Source organism: Colletotrichum godetiae (assembly GCF_030913485.1).
Source record: "Colletotrichum godetiae strain CBS 193.32 chromosome Unknown BDP55scaffold_22, whole genome shotgun sequence".
Classification (NCBI taxonomy): Eukaryota; Fungi; Ascomycota; class Sordariomycetes; order Glomerellales; family Glomerellaceae; genus Colletotrichum; species Colletotrichum godetiae.
Window position 1 is genome coordinate 541,365 of NW_026851270.1, and position 17,228 is coordinate 558,592.

At 51.2% G+C, this 17,228-nt stretch overlaps 5 protein-coding genes across 5 annotated transcripts; 2 read left to right on the top strand and 3 right to left on the bottom strand.

Moving 5' to 3' along the window:
- Window positions 1–511: 511 nt before the first annotated feature.
- Window positions 512–2,213, bottom strand: BDP55DRAFT_632458 (uncharacterized protein; the record flags this gene model as incomplete). Its single annotated transcript, XM_060572426.1, has 6 exons — window positions 512–592; window positions 660–881; window positions 935–1,104; window positions 1,161–1,508; window positions 1,561–1,767; window positions 1,820–2,213. 6 exons carry the CDS (start codon window positions 2,211–2,213, stop codon window positions 512–514), a joined length of 1,422 nt encoding a protein of 473 aa, XP_060429296.1.
- Window positions 2,214–3,266: 1,053 nt separating this feature from the next.
- On the top strand, window positions 3,267–4,123 carry BDP55DRAFT_632459 (uncharacterized protein; the record flags this gene model as incomplete). Its single annotated transcript, XM_060572427.1, has 3 exons — window positions 3,267–3,293; window positions 3,410–3,732; window positions 3,775–4,123. 3 exons carry the CDS (start codon window positions 3,267–3,269, stop codon window positions 4,121–4,123), a joined length of 699 nt encoding a protein of 232 aa, XP_060429297.1.
- Window positions 4,124–6,585: 2,462 nt separating this feature from the next.
- On the bottom strand, window positions 6,586–9,842 carry BDP55DRAFT_715882 (uncharacterized protein; the record flags this gene model as incomplete). Its single annotated transcript, XM_060578323.1, has 3 exons — window positions 9,291–9,842; window positions 8,821–9,265; window positions 6,586–7,977 (listed from the first exon to the last, which is right to left on the bottom strand). The coding sequence occupies exons 1-3, from the start codon at window positions 9,767–9,769 to the stop codon at window positions 6,586–6,588; spliced, it is 2,316 nt and encodes a 771-aa protein (XP_060429298.1). The 5' UTR covers window positions 9,770–9,842.
- Window positions 9,843–10,371: 529 nt separating this feature from the next.
- On the bottom strand, window positions 10,372–11,566 carry BDP55DRAFT_729062 (uncharacterized protein; the record flags this gene model as incomplete). The annotated part of the gene is made up of 2 exons (XM_060579522.1): window positions 10,372–11,280; window positions 11,342–11,566. The coding sequence occupies 2 exons, from the start codon at window positions 11,564–11,566 to the stop codon at window positions 10,372–10,374; spliced, it is 1,134 nt and encodes a 377-aa protein (XP_060429299.1).
- A 3,435-nt stretch (window positions 11,567–15,001) lies between these two features.
- BDP55DRAFT_552943 (BZIP family transcription factor) lies at window positions 15,002–17,143 on the top strand (the record flags this gene model as incomplete). The annotated part of the gene is made up of 3 exons (XM_060569252.1): window positions 15,002–15,244; window positions 15,369–16,983; window positions 17,052–17,143. The coding sequence occupies 3 exons, from the start codon at window positions 15,002–15,004 to the stop codon at window positions 17,141–17,143; spliced, it is 1,950 nt and encodes a 649-aa protein (XP_060429300.1).
- Between the last annotated feature and the right edge of the window lie 85 nt (window positions 17,144–17,228).

Genomic DNA, 17,228 nt, shown 5'->3' on the forward strand with positions numbered 1-17,228 from the left:
CCACTCACGTAAACCCATCAGTTAAACTTCAAGTCTCGGCTATTTGATTCTAAAATGAAGAAGATGGGCATTTGTCACCCTCTGGGAGATGCGTAGATTTATGGGGTTGCCTGCATAATGCTTCAAGGATGAGGCGCGAGCCAAGTAGGGTGTTAATGTTGGTATTCCTATCACAGGGATGGTTCGAACCGTGGGTGACGAAGAGGTCAAAATCTATATATATATAACTTCTGCGTAAGGTGTAAAAAGGAGGTTCTAACCGGAGGTTGGATAGACCGTAGATCTCGTAAGTATGGTCTGTAAGTGGCCCCTGCGCGGGCCCCTTGCCTCGAGGTCGAATTGGACTTCCAATCCGACAGTTAATGATATTATGATATCACTACATGTAAAGTAGATATGGCCTGTAATAGTGTCTCGGGTGTGAATGAATACAAAGTACAATTGAGCTGCCGAAAGACTAAAGGGATCTTTCCAGACAAGACCACTGGATCGAATGACTCAAAAGAGACGCTTAGAAGAATGATTGGAAGCGCTTGTTGGGATCATAACGACGTCGTATTTCCACCAATGTCTCAAAATGGTCCCGGTATACCTACACATTTGTCAGCAGAGCAACCAGAGACTAAAACTTTCTGCTCCGAGATAGAGTATGTACTCACCCCTTTTGCATCGTGATATGATGGCTCAAGACCAGCAGGATTGACTTCTGCTTGAGTTTCTGGGCCCAAAACCTGACTAGGCGCATCGTTGGATATTTGACGAATGATTTTTTCTTGTTCATCTGATCCATTTCCCGGACAGCTAATGATAAATAGCAGCAGGTGATTCAAGTTGTTGGATCGAGGCCAGGCAACCTCTGCTGTACCACCGATTGGGGGTCGCTGAAATTGACATATTAGTACAGGTGCAGTAACTGGGCAAAGCGAGGACGTACGAGCAACAGGAACTCGAAGATGACTGTAGACATATCGTGTATAGATTGGTCTAGTTTCGCTATATTGTCATAAAACTCAATAGCTCGCGTGACTGTGCGGCTATCCAAGTCGGCCACTGCCATGGGCGCGTACAGTGTCTTCATTGTGCCTCGCATCACATTTGCATTTCCTGAAATGAAAGACGCATTAGCGTGGACTACTCTGAGATGTACAATGGTGTCTTACTCTGCATGTCGATGACACCTTTCATGTTGGTAACTCTTGTCCGATCAATTGCCCCGGGTTTCTCAAGGACCCAACGGAAGGTAGCTCGGCCATGCTTCTCACCCAAGGCGTCGTAAAGATGAAAGATGACCGAGTCCTCCACATCAGGCTTAGGGTTCTCCAGAACTGTGTGAAGAAGTTGCTTGGGCATCAAGTACATGAAGTAATTGACCTTGGGATGAGGCATAGAGTGATTGAATTCCACTAGCTCATCAATCATCTGCGCCAAGAGACGCCGCGGCAGGAGCACAATTCCGGACCAGATGTCAGTTGGGTACGGATGTGCGCGGAGAAGAACCTTGGTAACGACTGGATTCCTGTCAGCCAAGAAGAGCAACAACAACAATAACAGTGTGCTTACTGCCGAAGCCACCGCCACCTCCCCGGAGGGACCAGAGAAGATCTGGCTCCCGAGATGCCATGACGACCGTGCCATCGTACTTGACTACCTCTGCGTCTAGGAAGTTGATGGGATCGCTGATACCGCCATACTCGGTGGACATCCAGGAAAGACCGCCATTCAAGATGGATCCTGTGACTCCGATGCTTGGTGTACGGGCCGCCGGCACTGGAACCTGTTAGCTTGGAGAGTATGATACCCTACACAGAATTGTTTTAACCTGAATACTTGGGGTCAACTTGTTCCATGAACCCCACTACTTCTTCCCAAGTCGCACTCGCACCAACTATAGCAATCTTCCTTGTCGAGTCATATTGCAGGCTCTTGAAGTTTAGCATGCTAATGATTACGTCTTTGGCGGAAGGCGACTTGAACCCATGACCTCGGATAGCAAAGTCCAAGCTCGAGGAGTACAAGAATCGTACAATGGAAGAGAGCTCTTCGATGGTGCTTGGAATGAGGACCACCGACGGATAAAGCTGCTTCTGAATAGCAAACGGCTCCGAGTGAAGCTTATATGATGGGTCATCTGTTGTGATGATCGACTTCTGGCTCAACGTCTGAGTCAGGGGTTGTAGAGTAGTGAGCGTCGATGCCTGAGTATCAGGAGACATTGCGATGCTGGCAGTGGATGAGGAGTATGCCTGATAATCACCAAGTTGAAAGTGGGGAAATTTTTCTCTGTTAATAACATGAACCTAGAACTCATTTATACAAGTCTGATGTCATTCTAGAACTCTCATCAACTAGATAATAGCAAAGCTTTGTCCTCTCGGGCCTCGGTTTTAAGCGGAAAGAACCCAGAGGTAAAGACATGGCAGAACAGGAACTGTAGTAAGATGACATCTGCACGATTATTTGATGAGCGTCCAATATTCTTGTTCTCTCGAGGAGTGTAAATCTCAGACGACATACTTATTCGTTGAGATGACGGGAACCCGATGGGGGTGTCCGTAGAGAGCCATGCTGGGCCTCGGATTTTGGAAGGTTGCCGCTACGGGGAATGTGGAAACACCACCTTCTCCTTTTTTATCTCTTACGCTCAAGGTGATGATTGTGCCATACTTGGCATGCTCAAGTCGAGTTGTGATGGCTCGGCGCAATCGCATGCTGAAGTCCGTGACGGCCCGATTCGGCTACTAAGCGGAGAGAACGTCATCAGACGAACCATGAGTAGATGCAAATGCATGTTTTCGAAAAATGGTCAGCACTGTAACTAAGTAGCCCCAAAAAGAAATTTGGCGCCTTTGATTGAAAATCGCTGCTGTGAGTCTCTAAGTGGCTCGCTCGCGACTTCGTCGTCCGTCAAAAGAGCGAACTTGCGAAGGAGGTTGTTGGATTTGTAAGTTCACGAAGATCGAACTGCTTAGTTTGTAAGCCTTCTTTGCCTGGTACGGCTAAAGAAGATATATCTATGCTTCCATTGTTACATAAAGACATGGTCTTTTCTCGCTACAGTCTCCAAAAGTGTCTGCCAGACATCGCAGTACCGGAACTCCAAACGATCAAACCTAAACTTTCCAAGGTGAGCACCGCAACGCCGCAAACTCCTACGGAGGTGTCTCCCCTTCCTTAAGATCTGCGAGGCAAAAATACCCTGGTAACGTAAGCTTCAGGACCCCTTTGTCATCTGGCCCTTGTATCAGGGACTGGCCAGGAGCTTGCTAATGCTGGTGGCAGAGGTGCTTCTCGCGGTATTGGCCGTGCCATAGCTATCCACCTTGCCAGTTGCGGAGCAAACGTTCTGGGTACCTGCGCATCGTCTGGATCACCGAACCTACTCGAATCTCTTAAAAAGACAGTCTAACAGGGCTACCACTCGAGCGAGCTTGATGCCCCAAAGGTGGCCGGATTAGTTGCAAACCTTCTTTTGACAGACCTGGCCGAGACGATCGCCAACAAAGTCCAGGATGAGTTCGATGGCAAGCTCAACATCATTGTCAACCTCGCAACTCAATTTGAAGCGCGGCCCATCCGTGAGCTTGATGCCGAATTCATCCAGAGGGTCTTAGTGGGCAATCTGCAGTCTTTGGCCCTGATGATGGACGCTCTTCTCAAACGAGACTACATACAGCCTGAATCTCGCATTGTAAATATCTCCAGCGATTGGGCTCGTACTGTAGCAGCATCCTAGTACGTTACAGTCAAAAAAGGGATAGCGAGCTGATATTCTAGTGTCGATGCTAACTTTACAAGTGCCATGTTGTACGCATCCACCAAATCAGCAATGGAATCCATGACCAGATCTTGGGCAGATATTCTGAGCCAGGACACAAAGACGTTGGGAACTACAGTGAACTCCCTCTCAGTGGGTGGCACGGCGACGGATGCGCTCACTGGAAGTGCACCTTCGGATATGCGCGAAGCCGCATTGAAAGTTCTGAGCGAGAGAAAATCAATCCACAACGGAGTCGGACTTCCAGAGGATGTTGCCAAAGTGGTTGGTTTGGTCGTAAGCGAAGCAGCACGCTGGATCAATGGAAGTGTCATCGCAGCCAACGGCGGCTCAGTCAAAATTTTGTAAAGACTGAAAGCCATCAAGCTGCTCATAGACTAGCTAGAGTAGTAGGTTATAAAGAAGCTATGCTTTGCAGGTGAAGATATACTGGTGGCGGAATCGAACCGACACTCTGCCTCTAAAGGGAAGTGACACGAAGCATCTTACGAATGCTGTCTCTAGTAGGAAGTTGTAATAGTCTTATGAGCCAAATGTCAGAGAGAGGGGCACCATGATGTTTCGCCATCTCCTTCCATCCATTCCAGACATCCTTCCGCAGCTCCAATTACCATGATGCGCCATATGAGACCTCGACTGTGTCAACCGATACTTCGTAACGAAACAGGATCGCCGCATCCTTCCAAGTCTGCCACAGCTCCATGAGCTTGAGATTTGAAAGGTGAATTGCCGCTTTTGCCGCTTGTTTATCCAAGTCTTGGATGGGATCCTCATTATGCGTCGGACAGCGGATGGAAAACGCGAGGGCCACCGCTACGAAAGATGACCACCGGTCGGGATGTTCCATCATCGGTGGCATGGGTAGTTGTATAACTTCATCGAAGATGTGTGCGGTGTTCGACACAGACCGCGAGCCGAAGGAAATAGACGAGAGCATGCCAGTGCGGCAGCCCGAGCAACATGGCGAGTAGGACCCGGCTCGACGATCGACCCATGGAACTTGTCATGCCGAGTCTCCCATAATTTGACTCTCTTCACTGTAGGCGGAAGACTTTCAAGTAGAGCCACTTTTGCACTGCATCGTCGGACCTTCTCTATCTCGTCAATACCCGGCCAAGGTGTGTAGTCAACGGCCTCCAAATGAAACAAGCTCACCAGAAGATACCGAATGGCGTCTCCTGTAAGACTTCGATAACGTATTTCTCCAACACTGAACGTTTTGACTATCGGAACCCTCGAGATCACAGGGAATTCGGTTTTAGTAAGGCTCGTCAAGCTTGATGCGGAGGTTTCCGTTGAACGTCGAGAACATTCCCTATTGTACCCATTTTTGCCCCCAAGAGGGCAACGGGTCCGAGGCTAAGGTAGGGCTCGTTGCGGCAAGGACTATTATCCCATGGTTAGAATTGGTGAGTTGTTTCGTTGGGCGACATGGCACTAAAGCGGAGGTGAATGCCAGAGTGTTCTTCGTCGCCATAACTTAGTTGCCATCTCGAAAGCGTTCTCAAGAGAGACTTGATGTGGATGTAACAAATTTCATTTTAGTAAAATTTCTTTGCGGCGTCCTCTTCCACGCGGCACTTGGCGCAAGTGTATCCCCCTAATTCCAAATCGAACCAGATATCACTGACGTACATCTGACGACGGCCACTGGCCAATAATTCTTCGAGTGTGTTGATGTCTTCAAGAGATGTGAGCTCCAGTTCCTCGAAGTTGCGCTTCTCGAAGAAAATTTGCCATTCCGCAGAAACGGAGGCTAGGAGGCTTTTCTAATTCGACATGTCGTCAGACAGGAGCTCAAGGACGGTCTCTAGAACAATTGATGCGGAAGGATGGTCCAAACATATGAGGGCTCACTCTGCTGGTGCTCCCTGGGGCTATCGAGGTCTTGTGATTGCTTGACTTTAGGTACAGGCTCTTGACGCTGCCTATCTAGCACTGCATCCTGTGCGTTTCTTTTCATTTTCACGGGTCGATGGATTCGCCAAATAATTGTTCTAGAGAGATTGAAACGGACATTAGCTTTGATCATAACTATGATGCTGCTCAAGGTGTAGAATGACTTGCAAGATATCCGTAGCCTGGTTCATGACTGAGCTAGATACCTTCCGCGGACTGCACCGTCGGATATCGCATGATCATATTGGTGTGGTTTTGCAATGTCGTTGCGACTGATGGTTTGACTGGTGTGCAATATGCCGGTGGCGCGTTTGTCGATCGTACTGCAGTTCGGAGTGAGGATGGTAGTCGATGATTTGGAAGCAATGGAGAGGGATGGAACCCATGGAAACAATCAAGAGGGATGACCGGAAGAAGACGGCTTAACGTTGTCCTATGAAGGTAGGCGCACTCCAGTCGTGATGATGGGATAGTCATGGGGCGGGAAGGAAGAATGTGGAGGCCGTTGGAACCTTACCTTCCGGCCACCACTAACATCGTCGCTTCTGAGCCAACCTTTTTCGCACATCATATGAAGGCAAAGGCAAGAAAGCAAATGCACAAGAAATCCTTGGGTCCAAGCTACGGAGAACTTGCAGCTCTTTGCGTCTTTATCTTTGGTTCTCTACCCTACCACAACATGATAATTATGGTATCCTGACCTCTGTTCCCCGCCCTTTACTTACATAGAAGTTCAACTTTCGGGACTGTTCAATACGTCAGTAATACTTATAGTATCATAGAATCATTCCTACATATAGTTGTGTCACATGAAACCGCGGGACCGAAGTCGTTGACATGGTCTTTATTTCTAGTCTGTCCTCATGCTAAGCTGTGCTTCCAACTTGAGCTTTAACACCGATACCACAGCTTCAGTCGCCTCGCCAATGACCACCAGATCCACCTCGACCACCCCGGCCACCTCGGCCAGCTTGAGCGCCGCCACGACCACGGGAAGGAGTGCCACTGTAGGAACCACCACGACCACGGGAAGGGCTGCCCCCAGAAGGACCGCCGCGGCCTGGAGACGGAGTGCGGCCGCGACCTTGGGAAGAAAAGTCACCAGACGGGCCACCACGGCCGCGGGAAGGAGTGCTGCCACCGAAAGGGCCCCCTCGGCCAGGCGAAGGACTGGGATCGGGATGGCCTCCTTGGTCTGTTGCTCGGGGAGAAGCGCTAGAGATGGGCTGTTGAGAGCCGGTCGACTTTGCCTCGAGTCTCTCGATGAACTTGTTTGGAAGATGTCCCAGCTCGTTCTTCTTGTTCAGCTTATTGATGATGGAATTGCTGAAAGAGAGATACATCTCTGAGAAGTCTTTCCACATGGCTTCAATGTAACCGTCTCCTGAATTCGGTCGGGGGCAGTAGTGATTGGTCTCAATGAACGCCTTGACCGCCTTGTCGATATCCGCGTCGTTCATGGTGATATCATGACAGTCTTCGAAGTCGATCATCCACAACGAAGTGACTCTTCGGCCAAAGTCCGGGGGACTGTGCGTCGGAAGTTCGTACGTGCTGGTCATCGGCTTCAGGTCCAAGATGTCGGCCAGGTGGTAGTCAGTGCGAACGGCTTGCTCTGCAACTGGAGAGCTTCCGATGACGAACTCGACGTCGTTGCCGTCAATCTTGGCGACCCAGTGCAGAACGGCAAGAGCATGAGCCATCCCCAGATATAGATCTGCCGGCTTCATACCTAGGCCCTTGACCTGGTTAGAGTGGAGCTTGAAGTTCCGCAGAGAGAAGAACTGGCCGCCCGTGCCATACTTGATGCGGCCGAGATACGGGCGAACCAAGCAAGCCTTGTTAGCCTCGCTCTTCATTAACTGCTCTCCTCCTTGGGGCGGACAGAACTTCTCGATGAGGATGTGACGGACGGGCTTCGGAAGTGGAAAGATTCGCTCCATACAGAGAATGTGACGGGGCTCGCGGAGGAATTCAGCCGTGTTCGGAAACAGGTCAAGATTGTCTCCCCAAAAGCTCTGGGTAGTCGGCGTGGCGAACCAGAAGCACTTGGGAACTTCAACCTGCCCAGGATAGAACTTAAGCGAATTGAACGCGGTTTCAATGCGCTTGTGCATGATGTAGTTGTTCCACAACTTATCATGCTGCTTCGTGAGAGGCAGCTTGTAGGCGAACGTGGTGCCGGGATGCTCGAACACCTTGCCGATGGAACCAGTGCCGATCTCCCGGAAGTTTGCAATGACACCGACCGCCGCTTGCTGACGCTTGGCAAAAGAAGAAGCCGTGGCGATCGTTGACTTGGTCTAAAGCATTCGCTTGAGACAGGCGTCGATTGATTCTCCTCGAGTCTCAGCCTCAAGCCTTTCTTCAAGGTGAAGGTTGGCTATCAAAGCCTGCTCCAAGGAGGCAGCTCTCGAAGAATCTGGAGTCTCGTCCGATAGATTCTGTTGACGACGATTCTCGAAGGCCTCAGGAAGGCGGGAAGAGCCTTGTCTCGAACGATCGTCCATCGCGGAAGAGCTGAGGTGATTTCGAGCTAATGGTGAATACAATACCAACTACTGTTGCGTAACTACTAATAAAGTGCTCTACTTCAGTACCTATGAAGAGTCAGCAACTGATGATGGAATTGAGAATTACTGACAACCACCCAAGGAGACAGTCCGCTCGTTAAGTACATGAATCAATCCAAGTACGCTGGTAGAGGTCTCAGATGATGCTTGCGCTTAATACGTTGTTGAAACGAGCAAACTGTGCAAAGAGATTTCAATTCTTGAAGACTTCTTCTTGCATTATTGATTCCTCATCTTGAGGTTTGATTAAGCCTGGAAATCCCAAATTGATAGCAAAATCATTAATAGCAACATCATGGCAATAATTCTGCAACGGAATCTTCCAAGTCGCGTCAATATAACAAGCACTCTACAGTCATCAACAAGAAAGCTCGGAAACGGCAAACCAGCATTTATTCAGAAACCGTAAACCAAGATCGAGCCCACCTCTCTTACATCCCTGCCGTTGCGTATTGATTCACACACGACTATGCTACTATGGCCTAGTCTATCCTACCAGAAACCTGTTCCCTTAGTGAACCTTCCCTTTGTCTCCTCGATACACTCCACCAGTTCCCGTGGCAGCTGACGTACATCTTCCTCTTCGCCTTCTAGAATCCTGTCGCTAGCCTTCAAGAAGTGAGCCCGAAAGATAGCCCAGAGCTCCTGGTCCTTTGCGTTGCTGCTCCCAGGCCGCGGATAGTAGGGATCGTTCCGCCAAAAGCTCCTGCAGGCTTGCTTGATTCCGTTGCTGTCCAATGTCATCATTCTGCAGCAATCAAAGTCCAGGATCCACATAGCATGGGAGCCGAAATCATTTGAGAGGAAGCCTGCCGGACCTAAGCTTGATGTCGATGGATCTGTGCTGGGTGACGATTGGGATGCCCTTGGGTTTGCAAGCACAAACTCAACATCATTCGCGTCAACCTTTGCGGACCAGTGCAAAAATGCGAGAGCCTCTGCCATGGCTACAGCATACCCCGCAAGATCCAGGTCGAGAGTCTCCATCTGGTCGATGTGAAGTGGGAAGTTTCTCAGACTGAAGAATCTAATTCTAGGCCTACCCTGATTCATGTCTACGCCCCAAGTAAGGTCGAACGAGACAGTGACTGTTTGTTGAGCTATCGGCAATCTCATCCGGATTCATGTTTGGATGAAACTTTTGGGCCAAGAGCTTGCGAACATCGCGGGATAGTGGTGGGATCTTCTCGCTGATCAGTGCATTGCAGCCCGTGTATCCGGTGGGAAATCTGGGGAGCATCTGATCCCAGACAGTCGCATTGTGATTGAGGAAGCATTCGCAGTGAGGTACGTTGAAGCGGAGTCTGCCGGTGTTGTTCATTTCCAGGCTTTGGGTGATGTGGCGATGCATTGTGTATTCGTTTGCGATTGACCGACCAGGGCCACCACCTTCACGCTTTATGGCGAGGGCTGATGTTGATGCAGACCACACAGAGCCACAGAAGCCCTTTCCGATGGCTTCTAGTGGCAGCGTCGAGTGGGTGGTGGTGAATTTGATCGTATTGGGTGTTTGTTCGCCCATGTTTCTACCAATAGAGGAAGTATTGGTGGTTTTGGTTGTAATATTTTGTAATTGTTATGTTGTGTGTTGTTTCTGTGTGGAATACTCTGAGAGATGGAAGTGGGAACAGAGTCTTTATGGTCCCTTGGACACGGCTTAAGCCTGACCGGGTGCCTACCTCCGATACCTACGGAAACCCGGAGTTATGGATAGACCACCTTTTGAGTTGTGTGACTCAAGCTTTGAAGCGGCACTGTTGGTTTGGAAGCTTCCTTGAGGAGTATGAAGTTGAGTCGTCAGGGCTAGCAAGGCATCAAAGTGAGGGAGTTGCCTACAACCTCTTTTGGCGAGCGCTGGGGACCGACCACAGTGTATGGCAGGATTGATGGACGAAACTCCCTCAAGCAAGGCTCAAGAGAAGAAGTCCTAAGTGGAACAAGGGCCAAGAGGCAAGGGAAGTCAATTTGCGGATACATCAGTGTGCGCTCTCTGATTTGGCTTCGATATCGCACCGATATCGCGCGCCCATCATATGCCGCACCGCTCCGTAATGGTATCATGGGGAATATCTAGAAGCATCGTACAGTATGAATACAAACAGCTTGCGTCCCGGAGAAAGCGACTCAAACCTGAATGGGAGCAGGGCTGAGGCCAACGAAATTGCTCTGTCGCGCCTTGTCCTGCCGCACCGCCCTGCGTTCGAATCTGTCCTGGCCGCCCTTCTTGCGCTTTGCCACCCTTCTCTGCTTCTTCTTATATGGTGTGTCAATCATCCACTTGTACCCCTTTTCCCGGTAGTACTCGTTGTCTTCCTCCAGCGCCTTCTTTTCCGCCTCGCGGATCTCTAGAAACGCCCTCGCCCTCGCAGACTGATCAGCCGCATCCTCACTCAGCCTTCTGCTTGCATCATTATACGTCGCGGCCACGCTGTTGGTGTAACTCTCATCAAATGCCCACGAATCAAGGTTTTTCATCCTGACGTCTGGCTTCTCAACCCAGTCGGGAAGGTCTGAAAGGGGCTGCTCAATTTTCTGGCGCAACCTGATCAGCCTCTCCACCACCCTCTTTTGGGACTTGATCTCGCTATGAAGGTGCCCATCCCACTGGTCCTCCTCCCTCGCAAACTGCTGTTCATCGCGCATCGAGGCGAGCAGATGATTCATGTTCTTGATCTTATACTTGTTCTTCTTCTGGACATAATCGCAAACGGAGCGGTGCTGCGGCTTGCCTTGGCGCATGAACACAACACCATGTGCAGTCACAGCGATATTGGGCACATGCCGTATGCCGGAGAGGTTCTCGCGAGGGACGGGGTGACGTTCAGAGATGTAGACGGGAGGTTCGTCAAGAGGAGATATGCGCTTGAGCAGGGGTGGCCATTTGGGCTTTGGACGCTCGAGCTTCGGCGACGGCGGCGGCGATTTGCCTGCTTCTGATCTCGCATCACGCAGGCTCTTCTCGCGGAGGTAGGTGAGGATTTCGGAGTATTCTTTTGACGATGGGGTCTGGGCGCTTTTGAAGAGGTTCAGAAACTTGAGGTAACGCACTGTCAGTATCAGGGGGCGCTGCGAGCAAAGTCCGGGACAATCATACCTTGTACCCCTTGGATAGCGCAGCAAGTACAAGGCGATAGCTCGCCTCGGTCTGGTTTCTCTTGAACCCTTTCTTCACGAACCGCGGCAGTGGGTTTTCGACACCCTGGCGCAGTACATCGTTGGGGAGTGGCACAGCGCGAGCCTCTCGGACGAGAGCACGATACAAGGCAATTGCGGCGATGCGATGGCGGGAATTTTGAGCTGGTACGAACTGGGACGGCATCCTTGCGAAAAGGGCGGCGTCGTTGCCCCGAGATTCGGTCACATTGTTGGCGTTGATGAAGCTTGAGCTTTGCGATCGTCACATCCTGGAGTGGAGGTGCATTGACAGATGGGAGTCTTATCTAATCGGCTGTTATCAGTTCTTATCGGAATCTAACCTAAACAAGGTAACCACTCTGTACACGAAGCGCCTTCCACTTGATCTTCTTTCCAACATCATCGCACGATCATGAAAGCCGCCGACGTACACAAAAACTTGTGCAGCAGAGACACCGGCCACATATATCTATTCGGCTGAGATCATCAATTTGCCAGTCTAGACGAGGCGGGTGGCTGGCCCCTCGCGAACCACCCGAAATGGCTGCAATGACACGATCTCGCTGGGGTTTGACAGAATTCAGATCGGACACGCGGGGGTTGCCACACATAGACTCGCAGTCATAATGATGAACCTACTACACGCTCTCCAGAACCCTGAAACCCCCTTGGGGCCCTTGGGGGTCACTCCCGGGGCTGCAGACAAAGAAGGGTTCTCACAAGGATACGGGGAACGGACCGAATGGACCGAGTCTGGCCCAGGGGATGCCTACCAACGAACCTCCTCCTCCTCTTCTGCAATCTCTGTGCAGCTTCAGGCTCATAAGAACGACCAGTTTTTGCACAGCGCAGTGCTTGTCTGTTCTCTGATATTACCTGGCGTCCAAATCGATATTCTTCCTAACATTGCTTACTTCCCTGTGGCCCCGAAACCGTTCAATTTGGAATCAGAGTTGAAGACAGAGCATCAACCATGCACAATTCTCTCAATGAACGAGCTGTTATGTGGAGTCTCTGCGATGAAGGAAGATGCCGAGACCATCTCACATCGACTATGGACTGAGCAGAGATGATGAGGCTGCTGCCAATGCAAGATGGCCCAATCAATCCCGAATGCTGCATCCGCCAATGCATGCACACCATTCGTCGGCTCTCTACACCCACGTTTTGTGGTTTTTCGCCAGTAATGCATGCTCCCATACATGACGATCTTGAGAAACTTCTTGCGCCAAGTTACATACAACCAAACAAAGCCACCCGAAGGTCCTTTCGTCAGTGGTTCTCCAAGAAAAGGAGACAACCTTGATGTTGGTAGTGGTGGTTGCTTTTTTGTCCTCTTCCTTCTTGACGCCTCCAGGGATGCAAAAACCTCCGGTCGGTATTATGGCGTGAGTTAATGGCGATCGTTGCCGCTCATGGACTGGGCATGCCCCCAGAGTGAGGCTGGCAGGCGGGATACACTACATATTCACAGAATCACAGGCGACCATGGTAGCAATGGATCTCGACCTGGTCTTTTGCCGTTGGTCCCCGGCCCAATCGAATGGCTTGTCAGCTGGGTACGGGGTTTAATCACTTGCAGTTTCACACGCTAGACCAGCGCGCCGGGTCCTCGAACTGACATAATTCTAGACGAGGACTCCAAGTTTGGCCACCATCCACATGCTACCGTACTCTCGTCACTATCCGGTCGAGGCCGCGATGTTTCCTTGCAGATGTGGTTTTGGACATCCTTCACCTGCATACATGCAGCACCTCCGCCCAGCTGCGAACCGCAGATCTCACCCTCTAGTTCCCTCCTACGGGGTCCGCGAAGAAAACAAGGCTCACCAGAGGGCCTCTCGATTCCTTCTAGCCCCAGTCCCGCGATCCAATCATGCAGCCTTTGGCCGTCTTATTCCCTGCTTCACGGAATTCTTCATTGTTCTCTCTCCGACAGGCCCTGGCATGTCAATGGCAATCCAACACACTTAACTTGCCTCACCCACAAGGCTGGCCTGGCCACAACTGATCATCCTGTCCCACGGTGTCACCCGTATCCTTGGATTGGGGAACGAGTCGGCGTTCTACCCTCAAGTAGGGAGACTTTACCCACACCATGACCATGGCAGGCTATGTACTGCAACGCCTCTTCACTTCTTGCTTTTTCGTCTCCTAGGTGGGTTTCGTCAGTGTTCACAAGAAATGGCGCCGAACTGTCTTTCTTAAATCAAGTACGATCCGCCTCAGACACACCCAGACTGCCAATGTGTCATGGACATACATGTCTGGGTTGTCTCGTCAAAGGTCGAACTGTATTGGAGAGGACTACCCTTCTAATCTTTACCGGTCGTACCTCTATCCAAGCACGATCCACTTGATGCTGTTCTATTAGCCGTAATTTAGTCAACTACGTTTTCGTAAACCCGGAGACCCATTTGAACGGCTCCTAGTGGCTCCTTTACACATATACTTTTTTCGATTCTCGTTCTGCTACCTTCTTTTGGGCCCGCCTCCGTCCGGGATTTACAAGTGTTGTTGTTAAGCTCTGCATGGCTGACAGCGCCTGACCACAGGACCCCGGAGCCCGGCGCGATGGTGAGGCTATCTGACCCTAACAGCAGTCTAAGCTTAGTCGGCGTGCCACACTCACAAACTCGTGTATGCCGAGATTAGAGGCGTTAGTCGGCATCTTTAGAGTTTACAGCTCCACCTCACCACCGGCGCACCCACTTCCTACTCGGCGGATATGAGTAATCATTCCCGTCCCAGCGACCTCGATACGCCGTCCGATACGGCAGACGACCTCGACGAACCTCCTCCCTTCCGACAGACCCATCGCGCAAGCGGGTCTCGCGAGCATGGTAGACACGGCTTTTCAACTTTCTCTCGACCCCTTCCCCAACGCTCTTTGATAAGTCGCCGGATACAACTTGATAGTCAGCAAGAGAAAGACTGCTCCGCTGGTATCAGTGCCTACAACTATCCGGGCCCGTTAACAGCAGTATCCCTTGAAGAACGTGGAAGTTCAGCCGGCGCCGAATCGACGGTCTTTTACTCAGCATCCCACCCGCCTCTCTTCTCCCACCCTTCATATACACATGCCCGTCCGCATCTGACGCAAACTAATCAACAACTGAATGCGGAGGAACATTATCGTAATTTACAAGACCAGGAGAACTTTACAGTCTTTTACGAATCCCAACAACACTATCGCATACCCCATAATCACCGGCCCCAGCAAGACTTCCAACATCAACACCAAATATTTCCACACCATTTGCCCGCGGACTCTTTACAGTCAGCCTCTCTCGCCTCTTCCTCTCCCGACACGTCGTCTTTACTTTGCCATCCACACGACCCCCGGCTTCTCCAGGCCCAGCTCCAAGCACCCACCGAAAGTGGCTTTGTAGGATTTGCTTACGCAGACTCCGAATTGCCCCCAAATCCTGGCGAACTAGCCCCGATTCGGTTTTCGGGCCTAGAATCCGCACATTTCGCCCCAGAGCATCCAGTGGGTTTCTCTTTGTCCGGACCTGCAGGACCCGCCCATCCATTCTATCAGAACGACAGCGACGACTTCTTACAACATCGCCATACTGGGGTCCTTCAATACCCCGGCGGCTTTCCGGCATCATTCATGCAGAACCCTGGGCTGTCCATTCTCAACGCCGAATCTTTCGACGATGGTATGTCGGGCTTTCGCGCACCAAGAAGTCTGCCTCCTGGGAAATCTGGCCCCGACACCAGTGATGAACCGAAACGATCCTCCAAGAAACGGTCAAAAGCTCAGTCCGCGGAGGTAGCAGAACTCGACGACGAGGAAAAGAAACGGTCGCGGGGAAGACCACGGCTAGACACTAATGATGAGACTGCAAAGGATGTAAGTTGGCGACTGGCTATTGACTTTGATCCCCCTTTTATAGCTTGACTTAGAAACCCCGTCACCTCGATCCTCCCACTCGCCTGAATCCCTTACCTCCGTCAAGCAGTTCTAACTATAACAGCGTCGTCGAACTCAAATTCGGCTCGCCCAAAGAGCCTACCGCAACCGCAAGGAAACTGCGATTCAATCGCTCGAGAAGAAGGTCGACGAGTTGAGACGTACCAATGAAGAAATGAGCAAGGAGTTTATGAAGCTCTACGACTTCGCCGTTGGTAAAGGCATGCATGAGAGCACGCCCGAATTTGGACGACAACTCCAAGCCACCACAGAAAAGTTTGTCTCTTTGGCACGGAAGACAAGCGAGGAGCCGGAAAGGGAAGGCGATGTGCTTCCAAGCCAGGAAAATGACGAAGTCGAGGAAGTTGGCGGTCCTGCCAGTGGACAAGAAAGGAGAAAGGAGAAATCGCCATCTGCCGAGATCGCTAAGCCGATTGAACAAGTCATATACGATGTACTTTCAAGCGAACAGCCGCAGCACCAGCACCAGCTACAGTCGACGCCTCGGACGCATGCAACGACTGCGGTGTACACAACGTCTTGGGCGCCCGATAGTCAGTCACATATGCCGCACTCGACACTATCTCAGGCGCCCATGGGCTACGAGATTGTGACGGAGCCGACGCCGGACAATGCTAGTTTTCCATTCGGTATGTCCTATGAACATAGTCTGGACCAACCAGGCACTTTCGATCTACTCGCCAACCAGCCTTTCTCTGAATCCCTATTCAATATTCTCTCCTCGCCGACCTCTTATGCCCACCAGGAGCGGACGTTTGGGCGACGTCTGCAACGGTCGACGCTGGAGAAGGCTTACACATTGCTCCGCATGCCTAACCCGCCGAGCAGCCTCATCAACAGTGCTTTCGGTTTCAGTTTACTTTTCGAGCCCAAAGAGAGGATCGTTGAGCGGATAGCTAACCGTCTCAGTGTCAACCAACGGGAAACAATGTTTAACTGGAAATTTCCATTTTTACACCTAGGGGGCGGTGGCACGTGGTTCGACGAGATGAATGATTTGGACGAGATGGCGTACCCGAGCGGCCACAAACAGAGGAACCCTGTGGGCAATCAGGGAACGGCCGAGCCGTATCGGCAAAAGGTCGACTCACTCTACGGGTTGGGACCATGGGATGCGCCGACGGAAGAGATGCGGGACCTGAGAGTGGAGCGAACCGCCGCGAGACTCCGCATGAACGTTCCGGGCCTCCAAGGCGACTTTTACGACGCGGACGAGGTCGAATGGGTTCTGCAGAGACGCGGAGTCGATATCCCCGCCGCCGCGGATTTTGTCACAGCTGAGATCGATCCGGCAGACTTTTCGGATGAGACGGCAATTGCCGGACGCGCTTTAAGCAGCGGATTGGATGGCAGCAGCAGCAGCAGCACCACCAACAATGCCTCTGATATCCTGAGCATTTATGGGACGAGCCGTGGCGAGGCTGCTGCGAGGCAATGGCTAGGGCAGACCTTGAAGCCGACGAGGCCGGCTGATGTTCATTTGGGCGATCCGCGATCTGTTGCGCAGGCTGGCGACGCGGCGTCTAGTCAGATGCCTTTGGATCCGAGTCTTGCGGGTGATATGTTTGGGCTTGAAAGTACTTCTACCAAGCAGAATACGAACCCCCCAGGTTCAAAACGGAGAGCGGTGACGATCAATGTAGGGGTGCTTGTGCAAGGTATGTATATGTCTTCGAGCAGAGACAGTTTCGCAATTTACGATATACGATACTAACGAAGGCACTAGAGATCGGATTGAAGTCGGTTTGCCTGGGGCGATCACCTGGGATCCGGCCGAGAGATTTGAATGTTGCGTTTTGGGCATCATTGACTACGTGAAACTGGGGACTCGATACTACTTGACATTGGAAGGGCCATCATCGGGTATTATTAGACCGTGCCGGTACCAGAACGGCCGAGGCCC